General features: G+C 50.3%; 1 protein-coding gene and 1 long non-coding RNA gene across 3 annotated transcripts; both read right to left on the bottom strand.

Moving 5' to 3' along the window:
- Window positions 1–15: 15 nt before the first annotated feature.
- LOC147105928 (class II histocompatibility antigen, B-L beta chain-like) lies at window positions 16–27,505 on the bottom strand. Of its 2 annotated transcripts, none has more exons than XM_086008540.1 (6): window positions 24,271–27,505; window positions 17,703–17,975; window positions 17,020–17,301; window positions 3,442–3,553; window positions 3,244–3,318; window positions 16–666 (listed from the first exon to the last, which is right to left on the bottom strand). In XM_086008540.1, the coding sequence occupies exons 1-5, from the start codon at window positions 24,332–24,334 to the stop codon at window positions 3,279–3,281; spliced, it is 771 nt and encodes a 256-aa protein (XP_085864666.1). In that variant the 5' UTR covers window positions 24,335–27,505; the 3' UTR covers window positions 16–666; window positions 3,244–3,278. The 2 variants fall into 2 exon arrangements, with proteins under 2 accessions (XP_085864666.1, XP_085864665.1); XM_086008539.1 differs by having other exon boundaries at window positions 16–661; window positions 24,271–24,418.
- LOC147105929 (uncharacterized) lies at window positions 5,125–17,004 on the bottom strand. Its single transcript, XR_015081296.1, has 2 exons — window positions 7,202–17,004; window positions 5,125–6,697 (listed from the first exon to the last, which is right to left on the bottom strand). It is a non-coding gene; the product is annotated as an uncharacterized LOC147105929 (long non-coding RNA).
- Window positions 27,506–27,685: the final 180 nt, after the last annotated feature.

Below are 27,685 nucleotides of genomic sequence, written 5' to 3'. Positions count from 1 at the left end.
AATAAGATACAGGTATGGTATTTAGAACAACTTTAATATAGGATTATTGTGCAGATAATACAGAAGATAGAAAACATGCTAATACAGAATAAGGAGACCAGATTGATGCTGCCTTGCACTCAATGAAAGGTGTTCAGGGAGAGTTCAAGATTCATTTATGATAAAACACACGGAAGGTCTGCACTTATATTGTGTCTTTGAGAACCTCAAAATGCTTCAGATAGTTTGGAGTAATCACCGTTTTTGTATGGACAGATGTGACTGTCATTTTCCACACAGCAAGATTCCACAAATAGCAATGAGATGAAGGACTTGTTTGATGTTTGAGGGAGAAATGTTGGGAAGGTACTGGGAGAGTACCCTGCTCTTCAAACAGTGACACAGGGTCCTTATCATCCATCTCATTCTAACTTGGCAGCAAATCCTCAACCTTGTTTTCAAATCCTTCCATGGCCTTGCCCCTCCCTCTCTCTGCAACCTCCTCCAGTATACACAGAATACTTCCCCATTCTATTTCAACTATTTTGGCTACAATCTAACAACACACCACAATAGAAATGAAGAAGTCCCTGTTAGTATTTAATATAACATTCTGCTGGACAGAACAACTCATAAACACCCTGCAGGTGAAGATGGATGGTCTCTCTTCTCCCAATGAAGTCTAATCTGGAGAAAAAGCAGACAGGGCAAGTATTTATTATTTTGTACATTTTGAAAACAAAATTGCAGTAAAGGTATTTTAAAGGTGGTCAGTGTTTGTTGTACAATGTGATGGATAATGCTGCTGGGTGACAGAATATTTCCACACTCATTCTTACAATCTAGTGCTCCCAGGGTCAGATACAGAGTAAAGCTCCCTTTCTGCTGTCTCATCAAACACTCCCAGGGCAGGTACAGCACAGGTTAGATACAGAGTAAAGCTCCCTCTACACTGTCCCATCAAACACTCCCAGGGCAGGTACAGCACAGGTTAGATACAGAGTAAAGCTCCCTCTACACTGTCCCATCAAACACTCCCAGGGCAGGTACAGCACGGGTTAGATACAGAGTAAAGCTTCCTCTACACTGTCCCATCAAACACTCCCAGGGCAGGTACAGCATGGGTTAGATACAGAGTAAAGCTCCCTCTACACTGTCCCATCAAACACTCCCAGGGCAGGTACAGCACAGGTTAGATACAGAGTAAAGCTCCCTCTACACTGTCCCATCAAACACTCCCAGGGCAGGTACAGCACGGGTTAGATACAGAGTAAAGCTTCCTCTACACTGTCCCATCAAACACTCCCAGGGCAGGTACAGCATGGGTTAGATACAGAGTAAAGCTCCCTCTACACTGTCCCATCAAACACTCCCAGGGCAGGTACAGCACAGGTTAGATACAGAGTAAAGCTCCCTCTACACTGTCCCATCAAACACTCCCAGGGCAAGTACAGCATGGGTTAGATACAGAGGAAAGCCCTCTCTACACTGTCCCATCAAACACTCCCAGGGCAGGTACAGCCCGGGTTAGATACAGAGTAAAGCTCCCTCTACACTGTCCCATCAAACACTCCCAGGGCAGGTACAGCACGGGTTCGATACAGAGTAAAGCGCCCTCTACACTGTCCCATCAAACACTCCCAGGGCAGGTACAGCACAGGTTAGATACAAAGTAAAGCTCCCTCTACACTGTCCCATCAAACACTCCCAGGGCAGGAACAGCACAGGTTAGATACAGAGTAAAGCTCCCTCTACACTGTCCCATCAAACACTCCCAGGGCAGGAACAGCACGGGTTAGATACAGAGTAAAGCTCCCTCTACACTGTCCCATCAAACACTCCCAGGGCAGGTGCAGCACAGGTTAGATACAGAGAAAAGCCCCCTGTACACGGTCCCACCAAACACTCCCAGGGCAGGTACAGCATGAGTTAGATACAGAGTAAAGTCCCTCTACACTGTCCCATCAAACATTCCCAGGGCAGGTACAGCATGGGTTAGATACAGAGTAAAGCTCCCTCTACACTGTCCCATCAAACACTCCCAGGGCAGGTACAGCACGGGTTAGATACAGAGTAAAGCTCCCTCTACATTGTCCCATCAAACACTCCCAGGGCAGGTACAGCATGGGTTAGATACAGAGTAAAGCTCCCTCTACACTGTCCCATCAAACACTCCCAGGGTCGGTACAGCACGGGTTAGATACAGAGTAAAGTCCCTCTACACTGTCCCATCAAACACTCCCAGGGTCGGTACAGCACGGGTTAGATACAGAGTAAAGCTCCCTCTACACTGTCCCATCAAACACTCCCAGGGCAGGTACAGCACGGGTTAGATACAGAGTAAAGCTCCCTCTACATTGTCCCATCAAACACTCCCAGGGCAGGTACAGCATGGGTTAGATACAGAGTAAAGCTCCCTCTACACTGTCCCATCAAACACTCCCAGGGTCGGTACAGCACGGGTTAGATACAGAGTAAAGCTCCCTCTACACTGTCCCATCAAACACTCCCAGGGCAGGTACAGCACGGGTTAGATACAGAGTAAAGCTCCCTCTACACTGTCCCATCAAACACTCCCCGGGCAGGTACTGCACGGGTTAGATAGAGTAAAGCTCCCTCTACACTGTCCCATCAAACACTCCCAGGGCAGGTACAGCACGGGTTAGATAGAGTAAAGCTCCCTCTACACTGTCCCATCAAACACTCCCAGGGCAGGTACAGCACGGGTTATATACAGAGTAAAGCTCCCTCTACACTGTCCCATCAAACACTCCCAGGGCAGGTACAGCACGGGTTAGATACAGAGTAAAGCTCCCTCTACACTGTCCCATCAAACACTCCCAGGGCAGGTACAGCACGGGTTATATAGAGTAAAGCTCACTCTACACTGTCCCATCAATGTGATTACCAGCCTTCTTGAGCAGCCCCTACTGCAAATTGTGATATTTCCGATTCTTACACCAATCTTCTTTCTGGCCTCTGAGTTTTGCTGACAATTTAATGCCAGTTTGTGTTGAATTGCTGGCAATGTTTTGCTGTGGACTTGTGTCCATTAGACACCGGATCGGTGTCCCTGCTTATGGGGTTAATATGCAGCACATCAATGTGTGCTTGGTTGCTGGAATAAGGACAGTTGGACACTGCCTTGCTGTGGTTGAAGCAAGTTTATTGTGCCCAGACACGATGGTAAACCAGTGCTGTGTCTGGCTAACAGTAACACGTCGGTTAAAATGAATAGAATTTTCAGTGGAATTAATTACACACCTTTTTCAGTGAAGTTTCCATCCTCGGTCACAGAATCATTGTTTGCAGAGCTGTCCAGTACAAAGCTTTCCTCGTCTATAAAAGAATTTATGGAACAACAATGGAAGCCGTCACTTTATAAATGCCAACAACATCGAGAACATTTAGGGAATGAGGGAACAGATCAGTCACCGAAATTAATAAAGAAAAGTATCTCACCGACTGTATATTTTTGTCATCAGGTAGAGAGTTATCGCCAATCCGATAACTCCTGCAACAACTCCAACAGCACAGACAATGGTCCCAGAGTAGGGCATCAGAGGTGGCTGATCTGTTTAAAAATCAGGACAGCAAATTCATTCTGTTTCTGTAGCAGGTATTCATTCACCTTTACAATGAGAAAGATTTGCATTTGTGCAGCACCTTAGAAAGGTCTGAAAGCTTCTCACATACAGTGAATTACTTTGAAATGTAGTGACTGTTATTATCGGGGCAAACACAGTCGCCATTTTGCACACAGCCGGCAGAAATGAGATGTGCGACCAGTTAGTCTGACTTTGGAGGTGTTGGTTGAGGGAAGAATGTTAGCCAGGATACCGGGAGAACTCCCTGAGTTGTGTTTTAGAATCTTCAACAGGCAGGGCCTTGACTTAACGTCTCAGCGATAGGACGGGAGTGTCAACAATGCAGAGCTGCCTCAGTACTGCACTGACGTGGGACTTGAACTCTCAACCTTCTGACCCAGAGGTGGGGGTGCTACAAATGCACCAAACTGACACACTGATTCTGTAAGATGATGAGAACCCAGAGGAACTGGGCAGATTTAGTGCACTACCCTCGCCTGGATGCTGGAAGTTATTGGGTGAAATGGGATGCATGGCTGCAGCAGTTCACCCTGATTAAACAGGCCGAAACCATACCAGGAGCTTTATAATGTGCGCTGTGCCAATCATACACTGAACGGGACACAGATTTTACGTCTCCTGTTGATGGTTGTGATCTTTATATTTTACTAAACTGAATATACTGGTTTTTTAAACGGCCGTTCCTCCCCCCTCCAAAGAGCTGGCTCTTGCTGGGAGGCTGTTCAAAGCTGCCGGCCAGCGACCTTCAGTCCCTCACCTCAAATGGCCATTCTTCATGTTTGTGTCCATAAGAGCAGCGACTGCTCTTCTAAAGGAATTCATTCTATGTGAGGTGCCTGGGGATGTCCTAAGGTGTGTAATAAGATGCCATATAAATGCAAGTCTTTCATTTCATGTGCAACAGTACAAGTTGGCAGCGCATTCACAGTGGAGCAAGCATCAGACCTGAGCCTGGCCCTGTCCTCACCTAGCATCCATATATGTGCACCCTTTCCCAGATAGGAGCCCCTGGGAGTGTGTCAGTATATACAGGGGGTTCTCGGGAGTGTGTCAGTATATACAGAGGGTCCTCGGGAGTGTGTCACTATATACAGAGGGTCCCCGGGAGTGTGTCAGTATATACAGGGGGTCCCCGGGAGTGTGTCAGTATATACAGAGGGTCCCGGGGATTGTGTCAGTATATACAGAGGGTCCTCGGGAGTGTGTCAGTATATAGAGGGGTCCCCGGTGACCATGTCAGTATATACAGGGGGTCCCCTGGAGTGTGTCAGTATATACAGGGGTCCCGGGGATTGTGTCAGTATATACAGAGGGTCCTCGGGAGTGTGTCAGTATATAGAGGGGTCCCCGGTGAGCATGTCAGTATATATAGGGGGTCCCCTGTAGTGTGTCAGTATATACAGAGGGTCCTTGGGAGTGTGTCAGTATATAGAGGGGTCCCCGGTGAGCATGTCAGTATATACAGGAGATACCCTGGAGTGTGTCAGTATATACAGAGGGTCCTCGGGAGTGTGTCAGTATATACAATACAATACAATACAATACAAATCGCTTTATTGGCATGATAAGGTACATCTTATGTTGCCAAAGCATCAAAATACATTTATGGTTGAACACATAAACGCGGTTCCATTCATACAGTGTATAAACAGGTATATCCCTGAGTTTATAAATATATTTTCGCCTTGTTTATATATACTCTTGTCTTAGTTTACTGGTTGTCCCTCTGTCAGTATATAGAGGGGTCCCCGGTGAGCATGTCAGTATATACAGGGGGTCCCTGGGAGTGTGTCAGTATATACAGGGGGTCCCCTGGAGTGTGTCAGTATATACAGGAGATACCCTGTAGTGTGTCAGTATATACAGGGGGTCCCTGGGAGTGTGTCAGTAGTTACAGGGGGTCCCCGGGAGTGTGTCAGTATATACAGGGGGTCCCTGGGAGTGTGTCAGTATATACAGGGGGTCTCCGGGAGTGTGTCAGTATATACAGGGGGTCCCCGGGAGTGTGTCAGTATATACAGGGGGTCCCCGGGAGTGTGTCAGTATATACAGGGGGTCCTCGGGAGTGTGTCAGTATATACAGGGGGTCCCCTGGAATGTGTCCGTATATACAGGGGGTCCCCTGGAGTGTGTCAGTATATACAGGGGGACCCCAGGACTGTGTCAGTAATTACAGTGGGTCCTGGGAGTGTGACAATAATTACGCAGTCCCTGGGAGTGTGTCAATAATTACAGCAGGTCCTGGGAGTGTGTCAATAATTACAGTGGGTCCTGGGAGTGTGTCAATAATTACAGCAGGTCCTGGGAGTGTGTCAATAATTACAGAGGGTCCTGGGAGTGTGTCAATAATTACAGTGGGTCCTGGGAGTGTGTCAATAATTACAGTGGGTCCTGGGAGTGTGTCAATAATTACAGCGGGTCCTGGGAGTGTGTCAATAATTACAGTGGGTCCTGGGAGTGTGTCAATAATTACAGCGGGTCCTGGGAGTGTGTCAATAATTACAGTGGGTCCTGGGAGTGTGTCAATAATTACAGCAGCCCCTGGGAGTGTGTCAATAATTACAGCGGGTCCTGGGAGTGCGTCAATAATTACAGCGGGTCCTGGGAGTGTGTCAATAATTACAGCGGGTCCTGGGAGTGTGTCAATAATTACAGCGGGTCCTGGGATTGTGTCAATAATTACAGCGGGTCCTGGGAGTGTGTCAATAATTACAGCGGGTCCTGGGAGTGTGTCAATAATTACAGCGGCCCCTGGGAGTGTGTCAATAATTACTCGGTCCCTGGGAGTGTGTCAATAATTACAGCGGGTCCTGGGAGTGTGTCAATAATTACAGCGGCCCCTGGGAGTGTGTCAATAATTACTCGGTTCCTGGGAGTGTGTCAATAATTACAGAGGGTCCTGGGAGTGTGTCAATAATTACAGCGGGACCCTGGCAGTGTGTCAGTAATTACAGCGGGTCCTGGGAGTGTGTCAATAATTACAGCGGGTCCTCGGAGTGTGTCAATAATTACAGTGGGTCCTGGGAGTGTGTCAATAATTACAGCAGGTCCTGTGAGTGTGTCAGTAATTACAGCAGGTCCTGGGAGTGTGTCAATAATTACAGCGGGTCCTGGGAGTGTGTCAATAATTACAGTGGGTCCTGGGAGTGTGTCAATAATTACTCAGTTCCTGGGAGTGTGTCAATAATCACAGCGGGTCCTGGGAGTGTGTCAATAATTAATCGGTTCCTGGGAGTGTGGCAATAATTACAGCGGGTCCTGGGAGTGTGTCAATAATTACAGCGGTCTGGGGAGTGTGTCAATAATTACAGTGGGTCCTGGGAGTGTGTCAATAATTACAGCGGGTCCTGGGAGTGTGTCAATAATTACAGCGGGTCCTGGGAGTGTGTCAATAATTACTCAGTTCCTGGGAGTGTGTCAATAATTACAGCGGGTCCCTGGGAGTGTGTCAATAATCACAGCGGGTCCTGGGAGTGTGTCAATAATTAATCGGTTCCTGGGAGTGTATCAATAATTACAGCGGGTCCTGGGAGTGTGTCAATAATTACTCGTTACCTGGGAGTGTGTCAGTAAATACAGCGGGTCCTGGGAGTGTGTCAATAATTACTCGTTACCTGGGAGTGTGTCAATAATTACAGTGGGTCCTGGGAGTGTGTCAATAATTACAGCGGGTCCTGGGAGTGTGTCAATAATTACAGCGGGTCCTGGGAGTGCGTCAATAATTACAGCGGGTCCTGGGAGTGTGTCAATAATTACAGTGGGTCCTGGGAGTGTGTCAATAATTACAGTGGGTCCTGGGAGTGTGTCAATAATTACAGTGGGTCCTGGGAGTGTGTCAATAATTACAGCGGGTCCTGGGAGTGCGTCAATAATTACAGCGGGTCCTGGGAGTGTGTCAATAATTACAGCTGGTCCTGGGAGTGTGTCAATAATTACAGCGGGTCTTGGGAGTGCGTCAATAATTACAGCGGGTCCTGGGAGTGTGTCAATAATTACAGCTGGTCCTGGGAGTGTGTCAATAATTACAGCGGGTCTTGGGAGTGTGTCAATAATTACAGCTGGTCCTGGGAGTGTGTCAATAACTACAGCGGGTCCTGGGAGTGCGTCAATAATTACAGCTGGTCCTGGGAGTGTGTCAATAATTACAGCGGGTCTTGGGAGTGTGTCAATAATTACAGCTGGTCCTGGGAGTGTGTCAATAACTACAGCGGGTCCTGGGAGTGTGTCAATAATTACAGCGGTCCTGGGAGTGTGTCAATAATTACAGCAGGTCCTGGGAGTGTGTCAATAATTACAGTGGGTCGTGGGAGTGTGTCAATAATTACAGCAGGTCCTGGGAGTGTGTCAATAATTACAGCGGGTCCTGGGAGTGTGTCAATAATTACAGCAGGTCCTGGGAGTGTGTCAATAATTACAGTGGGTCCTGGGAGTGTGTCAATAATTACAGTGGGTCCTGGGAGTGTGTCAATAATTACAGCGCTTCCTGGGAGTCTGTCAATAATTATTCGGTCCCTGGGAGTGTGTCAATAATTTCTCGGTCCCTGGGAGTGTGTCAATGATTACAGAGGGTCCTGGGATTGTGTCAATAATTACAGTGGGTCCTGGGAGTGTGTCAGTATATACAGGGGGTCCCCTGGAATGTGTCAGTCTATACACGGGGTCCCCGGGAGTGTGTCAGTATATACAGGGGTCCCCGGGAGTGTGTCAGTCTATACAGGGGGTCCCCGGGAGTGTGTCAGTATATACAGGGGTCCCCGGGAGTGTATCAGTATATACAGGGGATCCTCAGGAGCATGTCAGTATATACAGGGGGTCCCCTGGAGTGTGCCAGGATATAGAGGGGGTCTCCGGGAGTGTGTCAGTATATACAGGAGATACCCTGGTGTGTGTCAGTATATACAGGGTGTCCTCGGGAGTGTGTCAGTATATACAGGGGGTCCCCTGGAATGTGTCAGTATATACAGGGGGTCCCTGGGAGTGTGTCAGTATATACAGGGGGTCCCCTGGAGTGTGTCAGTATATACAGGGGGTCCCCGGGAGTGTGTCAGTAATTACAGCGGGTCCTGGGAGTGTGTCAATAATTACAGTGGGTCCTGGGAGTGTGTCAATAATTACAGCGCGTCCCTGGGAGTGTGTCAATAATTACAGCAGGTCCTGGGAGTGTGTCAATAATTACAGTGGGTCCTGGGTGTGTGTCAATAATTACAGCGGGACCCTGGGAGTGTGTCAATAATTACAGCAGGTCCTGGGAGTGTGTCAGTAATTACAGCGGATCCCTGGGAGTGTGTCAATAATTACACTGGGTCCTGGGAGTGTGTCAATAATTACAGCGGGTCCTGGGAGTGTGTCAATAATTACAGTGGGTCCTGGGAGTGTGTCATTAATTACAGTGGGTCCTGGGAGTGTGTCAATAATTACTCGGTACCTGGGAGTGTGTCAATAATTACAGTGGGTCCTGGGAGTGTGTCAAAATTACAGCGGTCACTGGGAGTGTGTCAATAATTACAGCGGCCCCTGGGAGTGTGTTAATAATTACAGCGGGTCCTGGGATTGTGTCAATAATTACAGCGGGTCTTGGGAGTGTGTCAATAATTACAGCGGGTCCTGGGAGTGTGACAATAATTACAGTGGCCCCTGATAGTGTGTCAATAATTACTCGGTTCCGGGGAGTGTGTCAATAATTACAGCGGGTCCTGGGAGTGTGTCAATAATTACAGTGTGTCCTGGGAATGTCTCAATAATTACAGCAGGTCCTGGGAGTGTGTCAGTAATTACAGCAGGGCCTGGGAGTGTGTCAATAACTCCAGCGGGTCCTGGGAGTGTGTCAATAATTACAGTGGGTCCTGGGAGTGTGTCAATAATTACAGCAGCCCCTGGGAGTGTGTCAATAATTACAGCGGCCCCTGGGAGTGTGTTAATAATTACAGCGGGTCCTGGGATTGTGTCAATAATTACAGCGGGTCCTGGGAGTGTGTCAATAATTACAGCGGGTCCTGGGAGTGTGTCAATAATTACAGCGGGTCCTGGGAGTGTGTCAATAATTACAGTGGGTCCTGGGAGTGTGTCAGTAATTACAGCAGGTCCTGGGAGTGTGTCAATAATTACAGCGGGTCCTGGGAGTGTGTCAATAATTACAGTGGGTCCTGGGAGTGTGTCAATAATTACAGCGGTCCCTGGGAGTGTGTCAATAATTACAGAGGGTCCTGGGAGTGTGTCAATAATTACAGCGGGACCCTGGCAGTGTGTCAGTAATTACAGCGGGTCCTGGGAGTGTGTCAATAATTACAGCGGGTCCTCGGAGTGTGTCAATAATTACAGTGGGTCCTGGGAGTGTGTCAATAATTACAGCAGGTCCTGTGAGTGTGTCAGTAATTACAGCAGGTCCTGGGAGTGTGTCAATAATTACAGCGGGTCCTGGGAGTGTGTCAATAATTACAGTGGGTCCTGGGAGTGTGTCAATAATTACTCAGTTCCTGGGAGTGTGTCAATAATCACAGCGGGTCCTGGGAGTGTGTCAATAATTAATCGGTTCCTGGGAGTGTGTCAATAATTACAGCGGGTCCTGGGAGTGTGTCAATAATTACAGCGGTCTGGGGAGTGTGTCAATAATTACAGTGGGTCCTGGGAGTGTGTCAATAATTACAGCGGGTCCTGGGAGTGTGTCAATAATTACAGCGGGTCCTGGGAGTGTGTCAATAATTACTCAGTTCCTGGGAGTGTGTCAATAATTACAGCGGGTCCCTGGGAGTGTGTCAATAATCACAGCGGGTCCTGGGAGTGTGTCAATAATTAATCGGTTCCTGGGAGTGTATCAATAATTACAGCGGGTCCTGGGAGTGTGTCAATAATTACTCGTTACCTGGGAGTGTGTCAATAAATACAGCGGGTCCTGGGAGTGTGTCAATAATTACTCGTTACCTGGGAGTGTGTCAATAATTACAGTGGGTCCTGGGAGTGTGTCAATAATTACAGCGGGTCCTGGGAGTGTGTCAATAATTACAGCGGGTCCTGGGAGTGCGTCAATAATTACAGCGGGTCCTGGGAGTGTGTCAATAATTACAGTGGGTCCTGGGAGTGTGTCAATAATTACAGTGGGTCCTGGGAGTGTGTCAATAATTACAGTGGGTCCTGGGAGTGTGTCAATAATTACAGCGGGTCCTGGGAGTGCGTCAATAATTACAGCGGGTCCTGGGAGTGTGTCAATAATTACAGCTGGTCCTGGGAGTGTGTCAATAATTACAGCGGGTCTTGGGAGTGCGTCAATAATTACAGCGGGTCCTGGGAGTGTGTCAATAATTACAGCTGGTCCTGGGAGTGTGTCAATAATTACAGCGGGTCTTGGGAGTGTGTCAATAATTACAGCTGGTCCTGGGAGTGTGTCAATAACTACAGCGGGTCCTGGGAGTGTGTCAATAATTACAGCGGTCCTGGGAGTGTGTCAATAATTACAGCAGGTCCTGGGAGTGTGTCAATAATTACAGTGGGTCGTGGGAGTGTGTCAATAATTACAGCAGGTCCTGGGAGTGTGTCAATAATTACAGCGGGTCCTGGGAGTGTGTCAATAATTACAGCAGGTCCTGGGAGTGTGTCAATAATTACAGTGGGTCCTGGGAGTGTGTCAATAATTACAGTGGGTCCTGGGAGTGTGTCAATAATTACAGCGCTTCCTGGGAGTCTGTCAATAATTATTCGGTCCCTGGGAGTGTGTCAATAATTTCTCGGTCCCTGGGAGTGTGTCAATGATTACAGAGGGTCCTGGGATTGTGTCAATAATTACAGTGGGTCCTGGGAGTGTGTCAGTATATACAGGGGGTCCCCTGGAATGTGTCAGTCTATACACGGGGTCCCCGGGAGTGTGTCAGTATATACAGGGGTCCCCGGGAGTGTGTCAGTCTATACAGGGGGTCCCCGGGAGTGTGTCAGTATATACAGGGGTCCCCGGGAGTGTATCAGTATATACAGGGGATCCTCAGGAGCATGTCAGTATATACAGGGGGTCCCCTGGAGTGTGCCAGGATATAGAGGGGGTCTCCGGGAGTGTGTCAGTATATACAGGAGATACCCTGGTGTGTGTCAGTATATACAGGGTGTCCTCGGGAGTGTGTCAGTATATACAGGGGGTCCCCTGGAATGTGTCAGTATATACAGGGGGTCCCTGGGAGTGTGTCAGTATATACAGGGGGTCCCCTGGAGTGTGTCAGTATATACAGGGGGTCCCCGGGAGTGTGTCAGTAATTACAGCAGGTCCTGGGAGTGTGTCAATAATTACAGTGGGTCCTGGGTGTGTGTCAATAATTACAGCGGGACCCTGGGAGTGTGTCAATAATTACAGCAGGTCCTGGGAGTGTGTCAGTAATTACAGCGGATCCCTGGGAGTGTGTCAATAATTACACTGGGTCCTGGGAGTGTGTCAATAATTACAGTGGGTCCTGGGAGTGTGTCATTAATTACAGTGGGTCCTGGGAGTGTGTCAATAATTACTCGGTACCTGGGAGTGTGTCAATAATTACAGTGGGTCCTGGGAGTGTGTCAAAATTACAGCGGTCACTGGGAGTGTGTCAATAATTACAGCGGCCCCTGGGAGTGTGTTAATAATTACAGCGGGTCCTGGGATTGTGTCAATAATTACAGCGGGTCTTGGGAGTGTGTCAATAATTACAGCGGGTCCTGGGAGTGTGACAATAATTACAGTGGCCCCTGATAGTGTGTCAATAATTACTCGGTTCCGGGGAGTGTGTCAATAATTACAGCGGGTCCTGGGAGTGTGTCAATAATTACAGCGGGACCCTGGCAGTGTGTCAATACTTACAGCGGGTCCCGGGGAGTGTGTCAATACTTACAGTGTGTCCTGGGAATGTCTCAATAATTACAGCAGGTCCTGGGAGTGTGTCAGTAATTACAGCAGGGCCTGGGAGTGTGTCAATAACTCCAGCGGGTCCTGGGAGTGTGTCAATAATTACAGTGGGTCCTGGGAGTGTGTCAATAATTACAGCAGCCCCTGGGAGTGTGTCAATAATTACAGCGGCCCCTGGGAGTGTGTCAATAATTACAGCGGGTCCTGGGATTGTGTCAATAATTACAGCGGGTCCTGGGAGTGTGTCAATAATTACAGCGGGACCCTGGGAGTGTGTCAATAATTACAGCGGGTCCTGGGATTGTGTCAATAATTACAGTGGGTCCTGGGAGTGTGTCAATAATTACAGCGGGTCCTGGGAGTGTGTCAATAATTACAGCGGGTCCTGGGAGTGTGTCAATAATTACAGTGGGTCCTGGGAGTGTGTCAGTAATTACAGCAGGTCCTGGGAGTGTGTCAATAATTACAGCGGGTCCTGGGAGTGTGTCAATAATTACAGTGGGTCCTGGGAGTGTGTCAATAATTACAGCGGTCCCTGGGAGTGTGTCACTAATTACAGCGGGTCCTGGGAGTGTGTCAATAATTACAGCGGTTTCTGGGAGTGTGTCAATAATTACAGCAGGTCCCTGGGAGTGTGTCAATAATCACAGCGGGTCCTGGGAATGTGTCAATAATTACAGCGGGTCCCTGGGAGTGTGTCAATAATTACAGCGGTACCCTGGGAGTGTGTCAATAATCACAGCGGGTCCTGGGAATGTGTCAATAATTACAGCGGTACCCTGGGAGTGTGTCAATAATCACAGCGGGTCCTGGGAGTGTGTCAATAATTACAGCGGTACCCTGGGAGTGTGTCAATAATTACAGTGGGTCCTGGGAGTGTGTCAATAATTACAGGGGGTCCTGGGAGTGTGTCAATAATTACAGCGGGTCCTGGGAGTGTGTCAATAATTACAGCGGCCCCTGGGAGTGTGTCAATAATTACAGCGGCCCCTGGGAGTGTGTCAATAATTACAGCGGGTCCTGGGAGTGTGTCAATAATTACAGCGGGTCCTGGGAGTGTGTCAATAATTACAGCGGCCCCTGGGAGTGTGTCAATAATTACAGCGGGTCCTGGGAGTGTGTCAATAATTACAGCGGGTCCTGGGAGTGTGTCAATAATTACAGCGGCCCCTGGGAGTGTGTCAATAATTACAGCGGGTCCTGGGAGTGTGTCAATAATTGCAGCGGCTCCTGGGAGTGTGTCAATAATTACTCGGTTCCTGGGAGTGTGTCAATAATTACAGCGGGCCCTGGGAGTGTGTCAATAATTACAGTGGGTCCTGGGAGTGTGTCAATAATTACAGCAGGTCCTGGGAGTGTGTCAATAATTACAGCAGGCCCTGGGAGTGTGTCAATAATTACAGTGGGTCCTGGGAGTGTGTCAATAATTACAGCAGGTCCTGGGAGTGTGTCAATAATTACAGCGCTTCCTGGGAGTCTGTCAATAATTATTCGGTCCCTGGGAGTGTGTCAATAATTTCTCGGTCCCTGGGAGTGTGTCAATAATTACAGAGGGTCCTGGGATTGTGTCAATAATTACAGTGGGTCCTGGGAGTGTGTCAGTATATACAGGGGGTCCCCTGGAATGTGTCAGTCTATACAGGGGGTCCCCGGGAGTGTGTCAGTATATACAGGGGTCCCCGGGAGTGTGTCAGTCTATACAGGGGGTCCCCGGGAGTGCGTCAGTATATACAGGGGTCCCCGGGAGTGTGTCAGTCTATACAGGGGGTCCCCGGGAGTGTGTCAGTATATACAGGGGTCCCCGGGAGTGTGTCAGTATATACAGGGGATCCTCAGGAGCATGTCAGTATATACAGGGGGTCCCCTGGAGTGTGTCAGGATATAGAGGGGGTCTCCGGGAGTGTGTCAGTATATACAGGAGATACCCTGGAATGTGTCAGTATATACAGGGGATCCCCTGGAATGTGTCAGTATGTACAGGGGGTCCCTGGGAGTGTGTCAGTATATACAGGGGGTCCCCTGGAGCGTGTCAGTATATACAGGGGGTCCCCGGGAGTGTGTCAGTAATTACAGCGGGTCCTGGGAGTGTGTCAATAATTACAGCGGGTCCTGGGAGTGTGACAATAATTACTCAGTCCCTGGGAGTGTGTCAATAATTACAGCGGGTCCTGGGAGTGTGACAATAATTACTCAGTCCCTGGGAGTGTGTCAATAATTACAGCGGGTCCTGGGAGTGTGTCAATAATTACAGCGGGTCCTGGGAGTGTGACAATAATTACTCAGTCCCTGGGAGTGTGTCAATAATTACAGCGGGTCCTGGGAGTGTGTCAATAATTACAGCGGGTCCTGGGAGTGTGACAATAATTACTCAGTCCCTGGGAGTGTGTCAATAATTACAGCGGGTCCTGGGAGTGTGTCAATAATTACAGCGGGTCCTGGGAGTGTGACAATAATTACTCAGTCCCTGGGAGTGTGTCAATAATTACAGTGGGTCCTGGGAGTGTGTCAATAATTACAGCAGGTCCTGGGAGTGTGTCAATAATTACAGTGGGTCCTGGGAGTGTGTCAATAATTACAGTGGGTCCTGGGAGTGTGTCAATAATTACAGTGGGTCCTGGGAGTGTGTCAATAACTCCAGCGGGTCCTGGGAGTGTGTCAAAATTACAGCGGTCACTGGGAGTGTGTTAATAATTACAGCGGCCCCTGGGAGTGTGTCAATAATTACAGCGGCCCCTGGGAGTGTGTTAATAATTACAGCGGGTCCTGGGATTGTGTCAATAATTACAGCGGGTCCTGGGAGTGTGTCAATAATTACAGCGGGTCCTGGGAGTGTGACAATAATTACAGTGGCCCCTGATAGTGTGTCAATAATTACTCGGTTCCTGGGAGTGTGTCAATAATTACAGCGGGTCCTGGGAATGTGTCAATAATTACAACGGGTCCTGGGAGTGTGTCAATGCTTACAGCGGGTCCCGGGGAGTGTGTCAATAATTACAGCGGGTCCTGGGAGTGTGTCAATAATTACAGCGGGTCCTGGGAGTGTGACAATAATTACAGTGGCCCCTGATAGTGTGTCAATAATTACTCGGTTCCTGGGAGTGTGTCAATAATTACAGCGGGTCCTGGGAATGTGTCAATACTTACAGCGGGTCCCGGGGAGTGTGTCAATAATTACAGTGTGTCCTGGGAATGTCTCAATAATTACAGCAGGTCCTGGGAGTGTGTCAGTAATTACAGCAGGTCCTGGGAGTGTGTCAATAATTACAGCGGGTCCTGGGAGTGTGTCAATAATTACAGTGGGTCCTGGGAGTGTGTTAATAATTACAGCGGGTCCTGGGATTGTGTCAATAATTACAGCGGGTCCTGGGAGTGTGTCAATAATTACAGCGGGACCCTGGGAGTGTGTCAATAATTACAGCGGGTCTTGGGAGTGTGTCAATAATTACAGCGGGTCCTGGGAGTGTGTCAATAAATATAGTGGGCTAGATTTTCAGTATAGACAGTTTTGGGGCGCTAACCTTAGCGCCCGCCCGAAGTTAGCGCCCGCCCCAAAGTAGCGCCCCGTTGCCGGAAATTCAGTGGCTTCGCCCTAAGAGGTTGGTGGAGCGCTAAAAGAGGCGTTCCACTACTATCTTTAGGCGCTAAGCCGGCGGTGCAGAGCGCAACACCCGAGCTCGGGCGCAGCGCACGGCAGACACTCTGGTGCCAGTGAGCTCTTAAAGGGGACGGGTGCATGTGTTTTTTTCAAAGGCAGAGTCTGGGGAGGAGGAGGAGGAGGAGGAGGAGGAGGAGGACGACGACGACGACACTGGATCCTTCCACACAACACATGCAGACTGCCTTTTATAGTGCAGGAGGAGTGCCCTTTAATTTGCGCTCCCCAGGGTGTGTTGCGTTCCATTTTACAAACGCTCTGGACGCCAGCCGCACAATGGGGCGGTCCGACTGAAGTTTGGATTCGGGGTGGCCAAAGGGCGTTGCACGAGGGCGTGACGTCATTTTCTGCGCGCGCATCCGGGCGGCCGCTAAACTTTGCGCCGGCGCTAACGGGCAACTTAATTTGGGGCGGGGCGCAAACTGCGCTGCGCCCGGGCGCTACACGCATAGCGCCCGAAAATCACTTCTCTTAAGGCGCTAACTGCTGGCGCAAGCAACTGAAAATCTAGCCCAGTGTTTCCTGGGAGTGTGTCAATAATTACAGCGGCCCCTGGGAGTGTGTCAATAATTACTCGGTTCCTGGGAGTGTGTCAATAATTACAGCGGGTCCTGGGAGTGTGTCAATAATTACAGCGGGTCCAGGGAGTGTGTCAATAATTTCAGTTGGTCCTGGGAGTGTGTCAATAATTACAGCGGTCCCTGGGAGTGTGTCAATAATTACAGCAGGTCCTGGGAGTGTGTCAATAATTACAGCGGGTCCTGGGAGTGTGTCAATAATTATAGCGGCACCCTGGGAGTGTGTCAATAATTACACGGTCCCCCACCCAGGGAAGTTGGACAACTGCTGGTGCAGACAGCTGATCTTGTATTTTGTTTGTGGCCCTTTCAATGCAGTCAACAGTAAGTTAACACTTGACATACCCAATAAAACCATTAGCGGTTTATCAAGACTGATATGAGCTGCTTGGCAGCTGTAGGTGTCCCCATCTTGTGGATCAATCCTGATGTACTTTAAGATGTTGAATGTCCAGTCCGCCTCAACCACTAATTGTGAGGAATGAACGGGCCCAGTGAATCGCCTCCCATTGATTAGGAAGTTAATGTCAATTTCGAAAGGGTAGAATTTTTCAGCGTAACAGTACAGCATGTTCGACTGACGTGGTGTGTAGCTTTCCTCGGTGTAGATGTGTACAGATGGCTTTCCTGTAACAGAAATAACAGAGTTAACCTCAACAACAACTTGTACTTTTATAGTGCTTTCACATAACTAAACATTCCCTTGTTTTATAGGAGTCATGGGGACCTGAGCAGGAAGTGGGAGATGAGCTAGAGAGCTGAAGAAAGGCACCGTTGGAGAAGCACATTTACAATGGGCTTTTGATTTCGGGGAGAGAAGTCGCAAAGCGACAGGGTTTAGGTCGAGAATGTCATGGTAGAGGTGCGGTGGATGATGGCTCTGTCGCTGATGCTGTAGCAGAGGTTTGCTTTTGTAGCCCATGCTAAGTCCCACATCCCAACACCTTTGCCCTCTCTGACCTCCAATTGCTTCCCCTCTCCCAGTACAAGACTGAGAGCGTTTTTAAAATTCTAAATGAACAACTTACGTTTGAGGGCACTTGTACCATTTGTCAGCTTTGTCATTTCTTTGGTGATGCCTTGCTGCCACGCCTGGATCCCATTTGCTCTCTCTTTAAAATGAGTCACTTCTTCCTGACCCAGTTCCTCGATTCCGTTTGTCACATTTCCATGTATAACAAATGTGTGCATCTTGTAATCGTAGAACAGAAAGGGAGAAGCATTGATATCGAAGATGTGTCCATTGGTTTCTGAATCCGAACTATAACTGTAGTATAGCCTTTCAGAGATAGTTTTAAATTCTAGCCAGGGAAAGGAGCAGAGAAATCACAAAGAAATTAAACATTCGCATTTATATCGCACCTTATCATATCTCTCCAAAGCATCGCGAAGGCTTCATGTAATTTATATACCTTTAAGGGGGGAACTATCTTTTACAGCTCATGTATACTGCAGTACCGGCAGTGACCACACCTGTATATAGCACTGAGTAGTAATCTGTACAGATCAGTTCCAGTGTGAGCCACGTTGAGTAAACACCTGTTGTACCGTTCTCCTGCAGTCTGTGTCTTATTATACACAGACACAACACTTCACATACGAAGAATTACTGCAAAGCGCAGTGCCTGTTGTTAGGTAAATATGCAAGGCAGCCACTGCGTATACAGCAGTGAAGTGAAGAACCCATTACTCTGTTTTTTGGTGGAATTGCGAGGGAAGAATGTTGGTCAAGACACTGGGAGAACTTCTTGCTCCTTTTCCAATAATGTCACGCCATCTTTAACATCTGCCTGAACAAGTCGATGGGACCTCGGTTTAACCTCTTATCTGGCAGCTCTGACAGTGCAGCAATCCTTCAGTACCAGAGTGTCAGCCTAGCTTAGGGATTCCAGTCTGGGAGTGGGACTCAAATCCAAAACCTCTGACAGAAGTGAGAGCACTGCCAACTGAGCCAAGCTGAGAATAGAGCACAGGAGGTCGTCATTCGGTCCACCGTGCCTGTGTGGACTCTTTGAAAGAGCTATCCAATTGTCCCACTCCCCTCCTCTTTCCCCATAGCCTTGCAAATGTTTCCGTTTCAAGTATTTATCCAATTCCCTTTTGACATTTACTCTTGAATCTGCTTTCACTGCCCTTTTAGGCAGCGCATTCCAGATCACAACAACTCACTGGCCTAGAAATTCAGTTGTTTGCGCCAGCCGCTAGCGCCTTAGGAGGAGGAGATGTGGGGCGCTTGGCGGCTAGCGGCCGGGCGCTGCGCGATCTGCGCCTCTCCCCAACTTCAGTAAAGATTTAGCGGCGGCGCAAAGCCTTTGCGCGCGCTCGGCTGTGCGCGCAGATCCTGACGTCATTTCATCGTGCAACGCCATTTGTGCGCCCCAAACCGGAAATTCAGTGGCGCCGGCCTATTGCGCGCCTGGCGCCCTTAGCGACTGGTAGAGGGGAACGGTTCCCAGTCGCTGCGGGGCGCGGGGGGCGCAAATTAAAGGGCACTCCTCCTGCAGTAGAAATGGCAGCCATTTTGCAACACTCCTTCTTTGTGAGAGACGGATCTTTGCAGAGAGACAAAGGTAGAGAGCTTTCTGGTTTGGCTCAACACTCGCACAGGTACTTGTGGCTTCAGGCCACAGCTTTCCACTTGTCTTTAACTTCAGAGCCATAGCATTGATTGGAAACATATAATGGGGGCTGCAATGGGTGCAAACGTTGGCCTTCTCCATTGCATTCAAAGGGCTCACAGACGCCGTGAGAGAGTGGCAGTCATGGCCAGACGGAGAAGGGGCAACAGGCGTCAGCTAAGGAGGCCTTACCCACCCAGGGTATACCGCCAGCAGTTCTCATATCTGAACATGTCTGACGAGCAGTGTGTTCGGAGGCTGCGATTCCGAAGGGCGGTGGTCACTGAGATCTGCCACCTGCTTCGCGGAGATCTGCAGCCACATCTGAGGAGCAGGACGTCTCTGTCGGTGACAGTGAAGGTGACGGTGTCTCTCAACTTCTATGCCACCGGCTCCTTCCAATCCGCTACTGGGGACATTTCCAACATCTCCCAGTTTGCCGTACATTGCTGCATCCGCCAGGTGACCAATGCCCTTTTCAGAAGGAGACGTCAGTTCATCTCCTTCTCCATGGCCGTTGTCAAGCAGCAACAGCGTGCAATGGGCTTTGCAGCATTAGCGGGCTTCCCCATGGTGCAGGGCGCCTTTGACTGCACGCATGTGGTTTTGCGAGCACCTCTAGAGAATGCCGAGGATTACCGCAACCGGAAGGGCTACCATTCGCTCAACGTGCAGTTGGTGTGTGACCACAGGCAGCTCATCCTAGCTGCCAATGCCCGCTTTCCAGGCAGCAGCCACGATGCCTTCATCCTGCGCCAGACTTCTGTGGCAGACATGTTCCAGGCCCAGCCTCACCCACGAGGATGGCTTCTCGGGGACAAAGGCAATCCTTTGTGCACCTGGCTGATGACCCCGCTCCATGCGCCCAGCACCCCTGCTGAAGAGGGATACAATGACAGCCATCAAGCAACCAGGAACCTCATTGAGCAAACAATCGGCGTCCTGAAGCAACGGTTCCGCTGTCTGGATCGTTCCGGAGGAGCCCTACAGTACTCGCCTGAGCGAGTCTCCCATTTCGTCGTCGTGTGCTGCATGCTGCACAACCTGGCTATCCGCAGGACTCAGCCACTGCCACCAGACATTGGAGGACCACCAGAGGAGGAGGAGGAGGAGGAGGACCAGCACAGGAGGGAGGCAGAAAGTGCAAGGGCCGCCCGTCGGCGGCTTATTGAACGTCGGTTCTAGGCCCCCTCTCAGGGAATGGCTTGTGCCAATGGCAGAAGATGAAAGTAGCCGCTCCACAAGCCCTCAGCCGAGCAGGGCAACCAGGACTTCCAAAAGAAAGCATGGACAGTGCGATTTAAGAACATTTATTACTTTGATACCTCTGTGCCCTTCCCACATAACAAACTAGTGGAGAGAAGCCCCCCCCAAAATCACAAATCGAACAGTCTCGGCCTTTCAGAAAACACAAATACACCAGTCTGGGCCTTTCAGAAAACACAAATACACCAGTCTCGGCCTTTCAAAAAAAACAAATCATTTGGCCACACCTTCTACTTTTTGCCCTGCGAGGGTGATGCCTTTCGCATCCGTGACTGGCCCCTGCCCGCCCTGCAGCTCCTCTTCAATGGGACCCCATTGGCTGCAGCAAGGCTGGGGGAAGGCTGCTGAGGGTCAGATGGCGAGATGGCAGATGCCCTTGGGGGTCGGCCTGGGCCAGATCTGGCCCTGGAGGGGCCGGCTGCTGACTGCTCCAACTCTGCTTGGGCGGCAGCAGTCTGTCCAGCAGCTGGTGGCAGCTGCAATGGAGGAGTGGCTGTGTTGGCTGCAGGAGTGGTGCCAACCTGACAGATCACAGGCACTCCCTGGTCGCCTGAGACATTGGCACTCGCACGGGCCAGCACTGCAGCATGCGCAGCAAACTGCTGAAGAACAGACTGCTGGGCTGCTGCTGCGCGGCGAGTGCCCTGGCGATGCTTGGCTGATCCAGCGAGGGTGGCAGCAGTTAGTGCCCGTGTGGCCCTGGTCTGTGTCCGCATGACACCAGCCAGTGAATGGACGGCACGACTGAGCACTTGGCTAGAAGCCGCCTGTGCTGCCGCGAAGTCCTGCAGACTCCTGGCCTGTGCTGCTCCGAATTCCTGCACACTCCTTGACAGTGACTCTATGGAGTCAGGCATCCTTGCCACTGCAGCCATGAGCTCAGTGTGCCTGCGCTCAGCCTGGACGGCCATTTCCTCTAGGAGCCGCACCTCCTCTGCGCTCACCGTAGCAGGACTGGAGGCCGCACTCACCCTCCGGGGAGAAGGCCGCCGAGCTTCCCCACCCCTCCCGCGTTGCTGCAGGCCGCTGGGCCCCGGAGCTTCACTCTCCTCCAACCCTTCCCCCCGGCTCCCCTCCAGGGAAGACGTGTCCCCATCATCGCCATGGGCTGCCTCGGCTGAGGGTGGCACTGATGGTCCGGCTTCCTCTTCCTCTTCCTCCTCCTCGCCCTCCGATTCACTCACAGTGCCAGGTTGAGGGCCCGCCTCCTCACCTGGCGATTCTCCATCTGAAAGCAGGGAGGCACAAGAGTTGCTTCAGAGTGAGGACAGGGCGGCAGCGAGGGAGGCATGAGTGCTGCTATGCACTGCATTGGGCCGACAGTGGCAAAGGATGCTGATCTGAGGCGCAAATGGAAAGAGATAGGTCAAAAAGGTGATGCCCTTACCATTGGGGCCCAGAACAGGGTCGGCATCTCCACTGGCGACAGGGCCAATCAGCCGGCCTGACATAATGCGCTCCACACGCTGGTCCAGGTCGGAGAGCTGTTTGAGGTCAGGATGGCCTCCCCCGGTCTCACGCTGCTGCCTCCGGTTGTGCGCCACCTTGCCCTGCAAGAGAAAGGACGGCCTCTAAGCACAGTGTGAAGCCCTGATCTTGTCTGCACTGCCTCCCATGGTGGACTAGCCCTGACAGTTTGAAGCCCTGATCTGGGCTGTACAGCCTCCCATGGTCGAATAGCTTTTACAGTGTGTAAAGTGCAGAATGTGCAAGTGATTTTCATGCCAGTCCCATAGCTGCTGGATGAGGGCTGGGCATTAGGGCTTTCAGGTCCCTTTGCCCATAAACTGAGGTGCACATGCAGGGATGAGGAGGACACTGGAAAGGGTACTCACCCTGACAACCCGAGTGAGGTCGTTGAACTTTTTCCGGCATTGCACAGGAGTCCTGACAACCACGCTGTTGGAGGTCACCCTGTTTGACACCTCCCTCCAGGCTTTCCGATAGGCACTGGGCAGCGGCCTCCTGCCACCTTCAGGGAACAGAACATGGCGCCTGCGCTCCACTGCGCCAACCAGCACCCTCAGGTCACCGTCGCTGAAGCGCTGCGCTCTCTCCCTGGCCTTCTCCATAGTCCTGGGCGTTGTCCAGATCAAGCAGCAGTGGTCAGGCCTTGCTTCTGGGCTGCAGTGTGCAGGGCGTGGCAGGCAAACAAATCCACCCTCCCCCTTTAAGAGCTCACCGGCGCCAGAGTGTCTGCCGTCAATCAGCAACTCGCCGCACCTGCGCTGCGCCCGCCCTCGGGGGTTTCGCCCCTGGCCGCCGGCTTAGCGCCTAATGATAGTCGTGCATCGCCTGTTTTAGCGCAGCAGCAACCTCTTTGGGCGATGCCACTGAATATCGGCGAAGGTGGCGCGAAGTTGCGCCGGGCGCAAACTTTAGCGGCCGCCCGGCTGTAGCGCCCCAAACGTGGCTATACTGAATTTCTAGGCCACTGTGTTTAAAAAAAAATTCATCTCCCATCTGGTACTTTTGCCAATTACCTTCAATCTGTGTCCTCTGGTTACTGACCCTCCAGCCAATGGAAACAGTTTCTCTCTCTCTAGTCGATAAAAACCCTTCATGATTTTGAACACCACTATTAAATCTTCTCTTTAACCTTCTCTGCTCTAAGGAGAACAACCCCAGCTTCTCCAGTCTCTCCACATAACTGAAGTCCCTCATCCCTGGCACCATGCTAGTAAATCTCCCCTGAACCCTCTCCAAGGCATTGACATCCTTCCTAAAGTGTTCTGCCCAGAATTGGACACAATACTCCAGCTGAGGCCTAACCAGTGATTTATAAACCTTCTACATTGAACAGTCAGGAGTAACATCATGACTGATAATCCCAGATAGAGGGAGTTTTGAGGAACAGTAGATCATGTACGTAAACCAGTTTAGAATATTATGGGGTACATTTGACGATTTAGCATTCCTGATACAGAGCTGTGTGTGGCAGGTTGTGTGCAGAGGTCAGTGCCTCAACTCATCACTCTCGTAATTCCCTGTCCATCAACTTGAATCGCAAGATACACTGTGAAAATCATAGAGACCAGAAATCACGCGCACTGACCTCTGCGCTCAAATTCCCAATATCTGCCTCTGTCACGTGAAGCTGTGCAACAGAGGAACTAAATTGTACAATTTACCCTCTATAGTTACGAGACATCACTGAGACTGAAACATTCAATGTCAGATCAACGTACTGCAAGTCTGAGTGTGAGTAAAGAGCAATTTGAAAAAGAGGTTTACATCAAATTTGCTAAAGAACCAAGCTGATGTTTTCTGCTGCTAGTTGTAATAAATTCAGAAACATTAGCTCTACGGTCACAATCATGAGGCACTAGCCCTTGGAGGCTGAATTCTGCAGCTCCTACTGAGTGATGTATTTAAACCAACACGGGGATAAGGTGACAAAACTCGATCTTTCATTTCCATTTATTCACTCCACCCACTGCCTTTCAAATTTAAAATGATTTGGAGAATCTCTGAGTGGAGACTTTCACCCCATCGGCCAGCGCTGGATTGAAAGCCAGGTCCCCGAGGTGAAAGCAAACTGCACTGTCTTCACTTTGATCTTACTGGGGTAATTTTGCGAGGGATCCCCAGCAAGAGAGGAGGGCAGCTCAGAGACAGGACGAGAACACTACAAGACCAATTCTGTGAGCCAAGCTCCACACCAAGAGCGGAGGATCAAATTCCCCCCAATGTGTCCACACAATGCACTCACCGATCTCTCCTCTTGTTGCTGTTGTAAGAGTTAACATGATTATGAGGAAGCCACAGAGTTCCATGTTGGTAAATGACTTCTTGTTTCTCCAGGAGTACTCGAAGTACGTGAATAGAGTCCTTCTGTTCACAAGTATAGCTCAGCACATTGGCCGGTGCTGTTCCAGTGATGTAAATCAATCTCACCATCAGAACACCTCATTGGATGTTCATTTCTCAGTCCCTGTCATTTCGCCAGCACAAATTGCAATCCTAATTCACCTGTCACTTGGCATCGGTTCAGTATGCAAAACCAATTGTTCAGGAAGTTTAAACACACTGGGGAAGTTTTACAAAGTTTTACAAAGTATTTACAGCACAGACACAGGCTATTCGGCCCAACTGGTCCATGTCGGTGTTTATGCTCCACACGAGCCTCCTCCCACCCTTCTTCATCAACATATCCCTCTATTCCTTTCTCCCTCATGTACATAGCTAGCTTCCCCTTAAATGCATCTCAGCTCTTCGCCTCAACTACTCCTTGTGGTAGTGAGTTCCACATTCTCACCACTCTCTGGGTAAAGGAGTTTCTCCTGAATTCCCCACTGGATTTATTAGTGACTATATTATATTCATGGCCCCCAGTTCTGGTCTGACCCACAAGTGTCAGCAGAATGAAGTCATGACGTTTTAACTCGAGCCTCATGAACATACTGCCGGCCCACTTCCTGCCCAGAATGGGGGAAGAAGTGGTGGGCGGGAAGCAGTTGCCGGGCAGGTGGAAATTCCACCCACCGGCTCATGCAAGTGTGGGGACCAGGATTTTGGGGGTGTGGGAGGGGTTCTTGCAGTGCAGAAGAGGGTGGAGGGAGGCCTAAACTTTCCTTGTGGGGCCCGGAGGAGCACTCAAGCCACTTCTTGTGGCCTGTTGGAGTGAGAGTGCCAACTTGTGGGCAGTTTTCTGTTCTTGAGTCAAACCCACTAGGAACTGGTCTGAGACTAATGCAGTTGGCAGAAAGCACAGCAGAAAGACAGACAAACAGAGAGGGCCAGAGAGGGACCTTCATCTCCAAAGTCTGGGCAGGATTAGAATCCAGTTTTCAGAGGGGCTGTAACTTCATTCTGATGAAATGTCACACGGGTCCCCTATCTTTCCAAACACTTTGGCCTAGAAATTGGGTATAGCCCCGCTTGGGGCGTTAGAATTGGTGCAGCGCAAAGTTTATAGCCACACGCAACTTATCGCCACCTGGCGCGATATTGGGTTGCATCGCCCCTAAACGTGATTGAGGCGCGACTTCAGGCATTACACGGGACTCCTAAGGCGCTAAACTTCTGGCGCAACCCAATATCGGAGCGGACGGACGCAGCGCAGGTGCTCTCAATTACCGATGACCACGAGACTTCCAGGCGACGGCCAGCTCTTAAAGGGGTGGGTCAGTCAGCTTCAGCATCCACACTCTTCGCCTTGCAGGCCTCAGAATCGGCGCAGGCCCTTCTCTGGTGCTAAAAACTTGGACCAGATGGAGAAGGTGAGACAGAGAGCAGAGCGCTTCACCAATGAGGCTCTGGAGCAATTGGTGGCCGCAGTGGAGCGCCGGCGAGATGTTCTCTACCCAGACAATGGCAGGAGGCCAAATCATAAGGACTACGGACGAGCTTGGAGGTATGTATGCCAGAGGGTCAACTCCAGCAGCATGGTGACCAGGAGCCCTGTCCAATGCAGAAAGAAATTCAACGACCTCACTCAGGTCGTGAGGGTGGGTGTTGTTTCTGCAAACTTCTGCATCCCTTCATTTGCACCTGACTTTATGGCTACAGGGTGGCCTGTGCCCCATTGGCCATCTACCAGCAAGCACCCATGGCCCTTTCTGGGCACACACATGCACATTTGACTCAAGGCATCATGTAAGGGCTCTTGCACCATGGGGGGCATGAGATGACCACTCAGGGCATCAGGTAACGTAACTTCCCCTCCTTTCCCCTGCAGTCCAAGCTGGCGAGGATTGGCAAAGACCAGCTTCGCACCGGTGGAACCTCCACAAGTGGTCACTCTCACGGATCTCGAGGAGAGAGTCCACCAGATTCTTGGAGGACGTCTGAGTGGTCCTGTAACCACTGCAGCTGCCGACCCCATTGTCGACAGCGATGGTAAGGTTCTCACCTTTTACAACTGTCTCCTTCCACTTGTTCCCCCCGCCAGCATGCTTTCTCACTGTGGACCCATGTCATAGCCTTGCCGCAATCTGGCATCCTTTGCTGCCAAGCTGTCCTTTTGCTAAAGCCACTCTTCCACCTCCCTGCTTTCAGATGTTGCATCACCAGCTCGGGAGCCGGGCCCTCAAGCTGCCAGTGCCTCCAAAGGCTCAATGAGAAAAGTACTGTCCAACAGAAGGTCAGCAACTCTCTCCAGCAACGATCAGAATGGCCAGCCCAAATGACTGCAGCTTTTATACTAGTGCTGTCCCCTTTAAATAGCGCCCCCCGAGTCCGGGAAGGGCCTGGGAACGCTCCATCCAACTGTCACTAATAGCGCCAGGCAGAAAGGTTGCGGGCGCTACCGAATATCCGGTCCGGGGCGCCAAAAAGGTGTTGCACACTGAAATGACGTCATGATCTGCCTGCGCCCGCGGGCGCGCGCAAAGAGTTAGCACCGGCGCTAAAAGGATACTCAATATGGGAGGCGGTGCTTTATTCACTGCGCCTGCCCGAAAATTGAGTAACGCCCCAATTCTCGGGCTCTTTAGGCGCTAATCGCTGGCGCTACCAATCGAATTTCTAGGCCTTTATTTTGAAACTTTTATTTTGGTGGGCTGGGTGTTTGACAAATCCATCCCTATGTTGAAGAACCTCTGAATGGAGCTACTGAGAAATCTAGATCCTCAGGCTTTCTGTGGGATACGCTCCACTTGCCCAAGTTCAGAGAGATTAACCAGCTAAAACTGTGCTTCTCACCACAGAGCATTGCTGAACTTCCGGTCCTTGTCTATACAGGAACACCCCACCAGTTGGGGCATGGGCCTGCAGGGTTGCCTGGAACCCATGGGAAGAATCGCAAGCCCCAGCAATGGCTCTACCCCTCCAGTCCTCATCAATGGGCCTGACTGGTTGCTCAGTCAACAACAGTGTCCTGGAATAGTTCAGGACCTGCCTGGCTCAGATATCAGATTCATGAATCTGCCACGGAAGGTTGACTCCAATCTTCCATCACCAGGCATGATATTCTGGAGCCAACTCGATCCCAAAGAGACAAGAGATTCCACCAACACCCCCACCACCACCACCAGGAGCAGTTTAATAATGGTCATCAGGCAACTGACAAGTGTGAATTTGAGTCCTCACTAGTTGGTACCAGGAGCTCCTCAGGAGTAGCCTGGTGAGCAGCCCGACTGACCAGAACATGTGGCCCAGGATCGACACATCACACCTCATCAAAG

This window comes from Somniosus microcephalus, chromosome 16 (genome assembly GCF_052327205.1).
Source record: "Somniosus microcephalus isolate GS21.2 chromosome 16, FLI_Smic_1.0, whole genome shotgun sequence".
NCBI lineage: Eukaryota > Metazoa > Chordata > Chondrichthyes > Squaliformes > Somniosidae > Somniosus > Somniosus microcephalus.
This window is presented reverse-complemented; position numbering and strand designations above follow the sequence as displayed.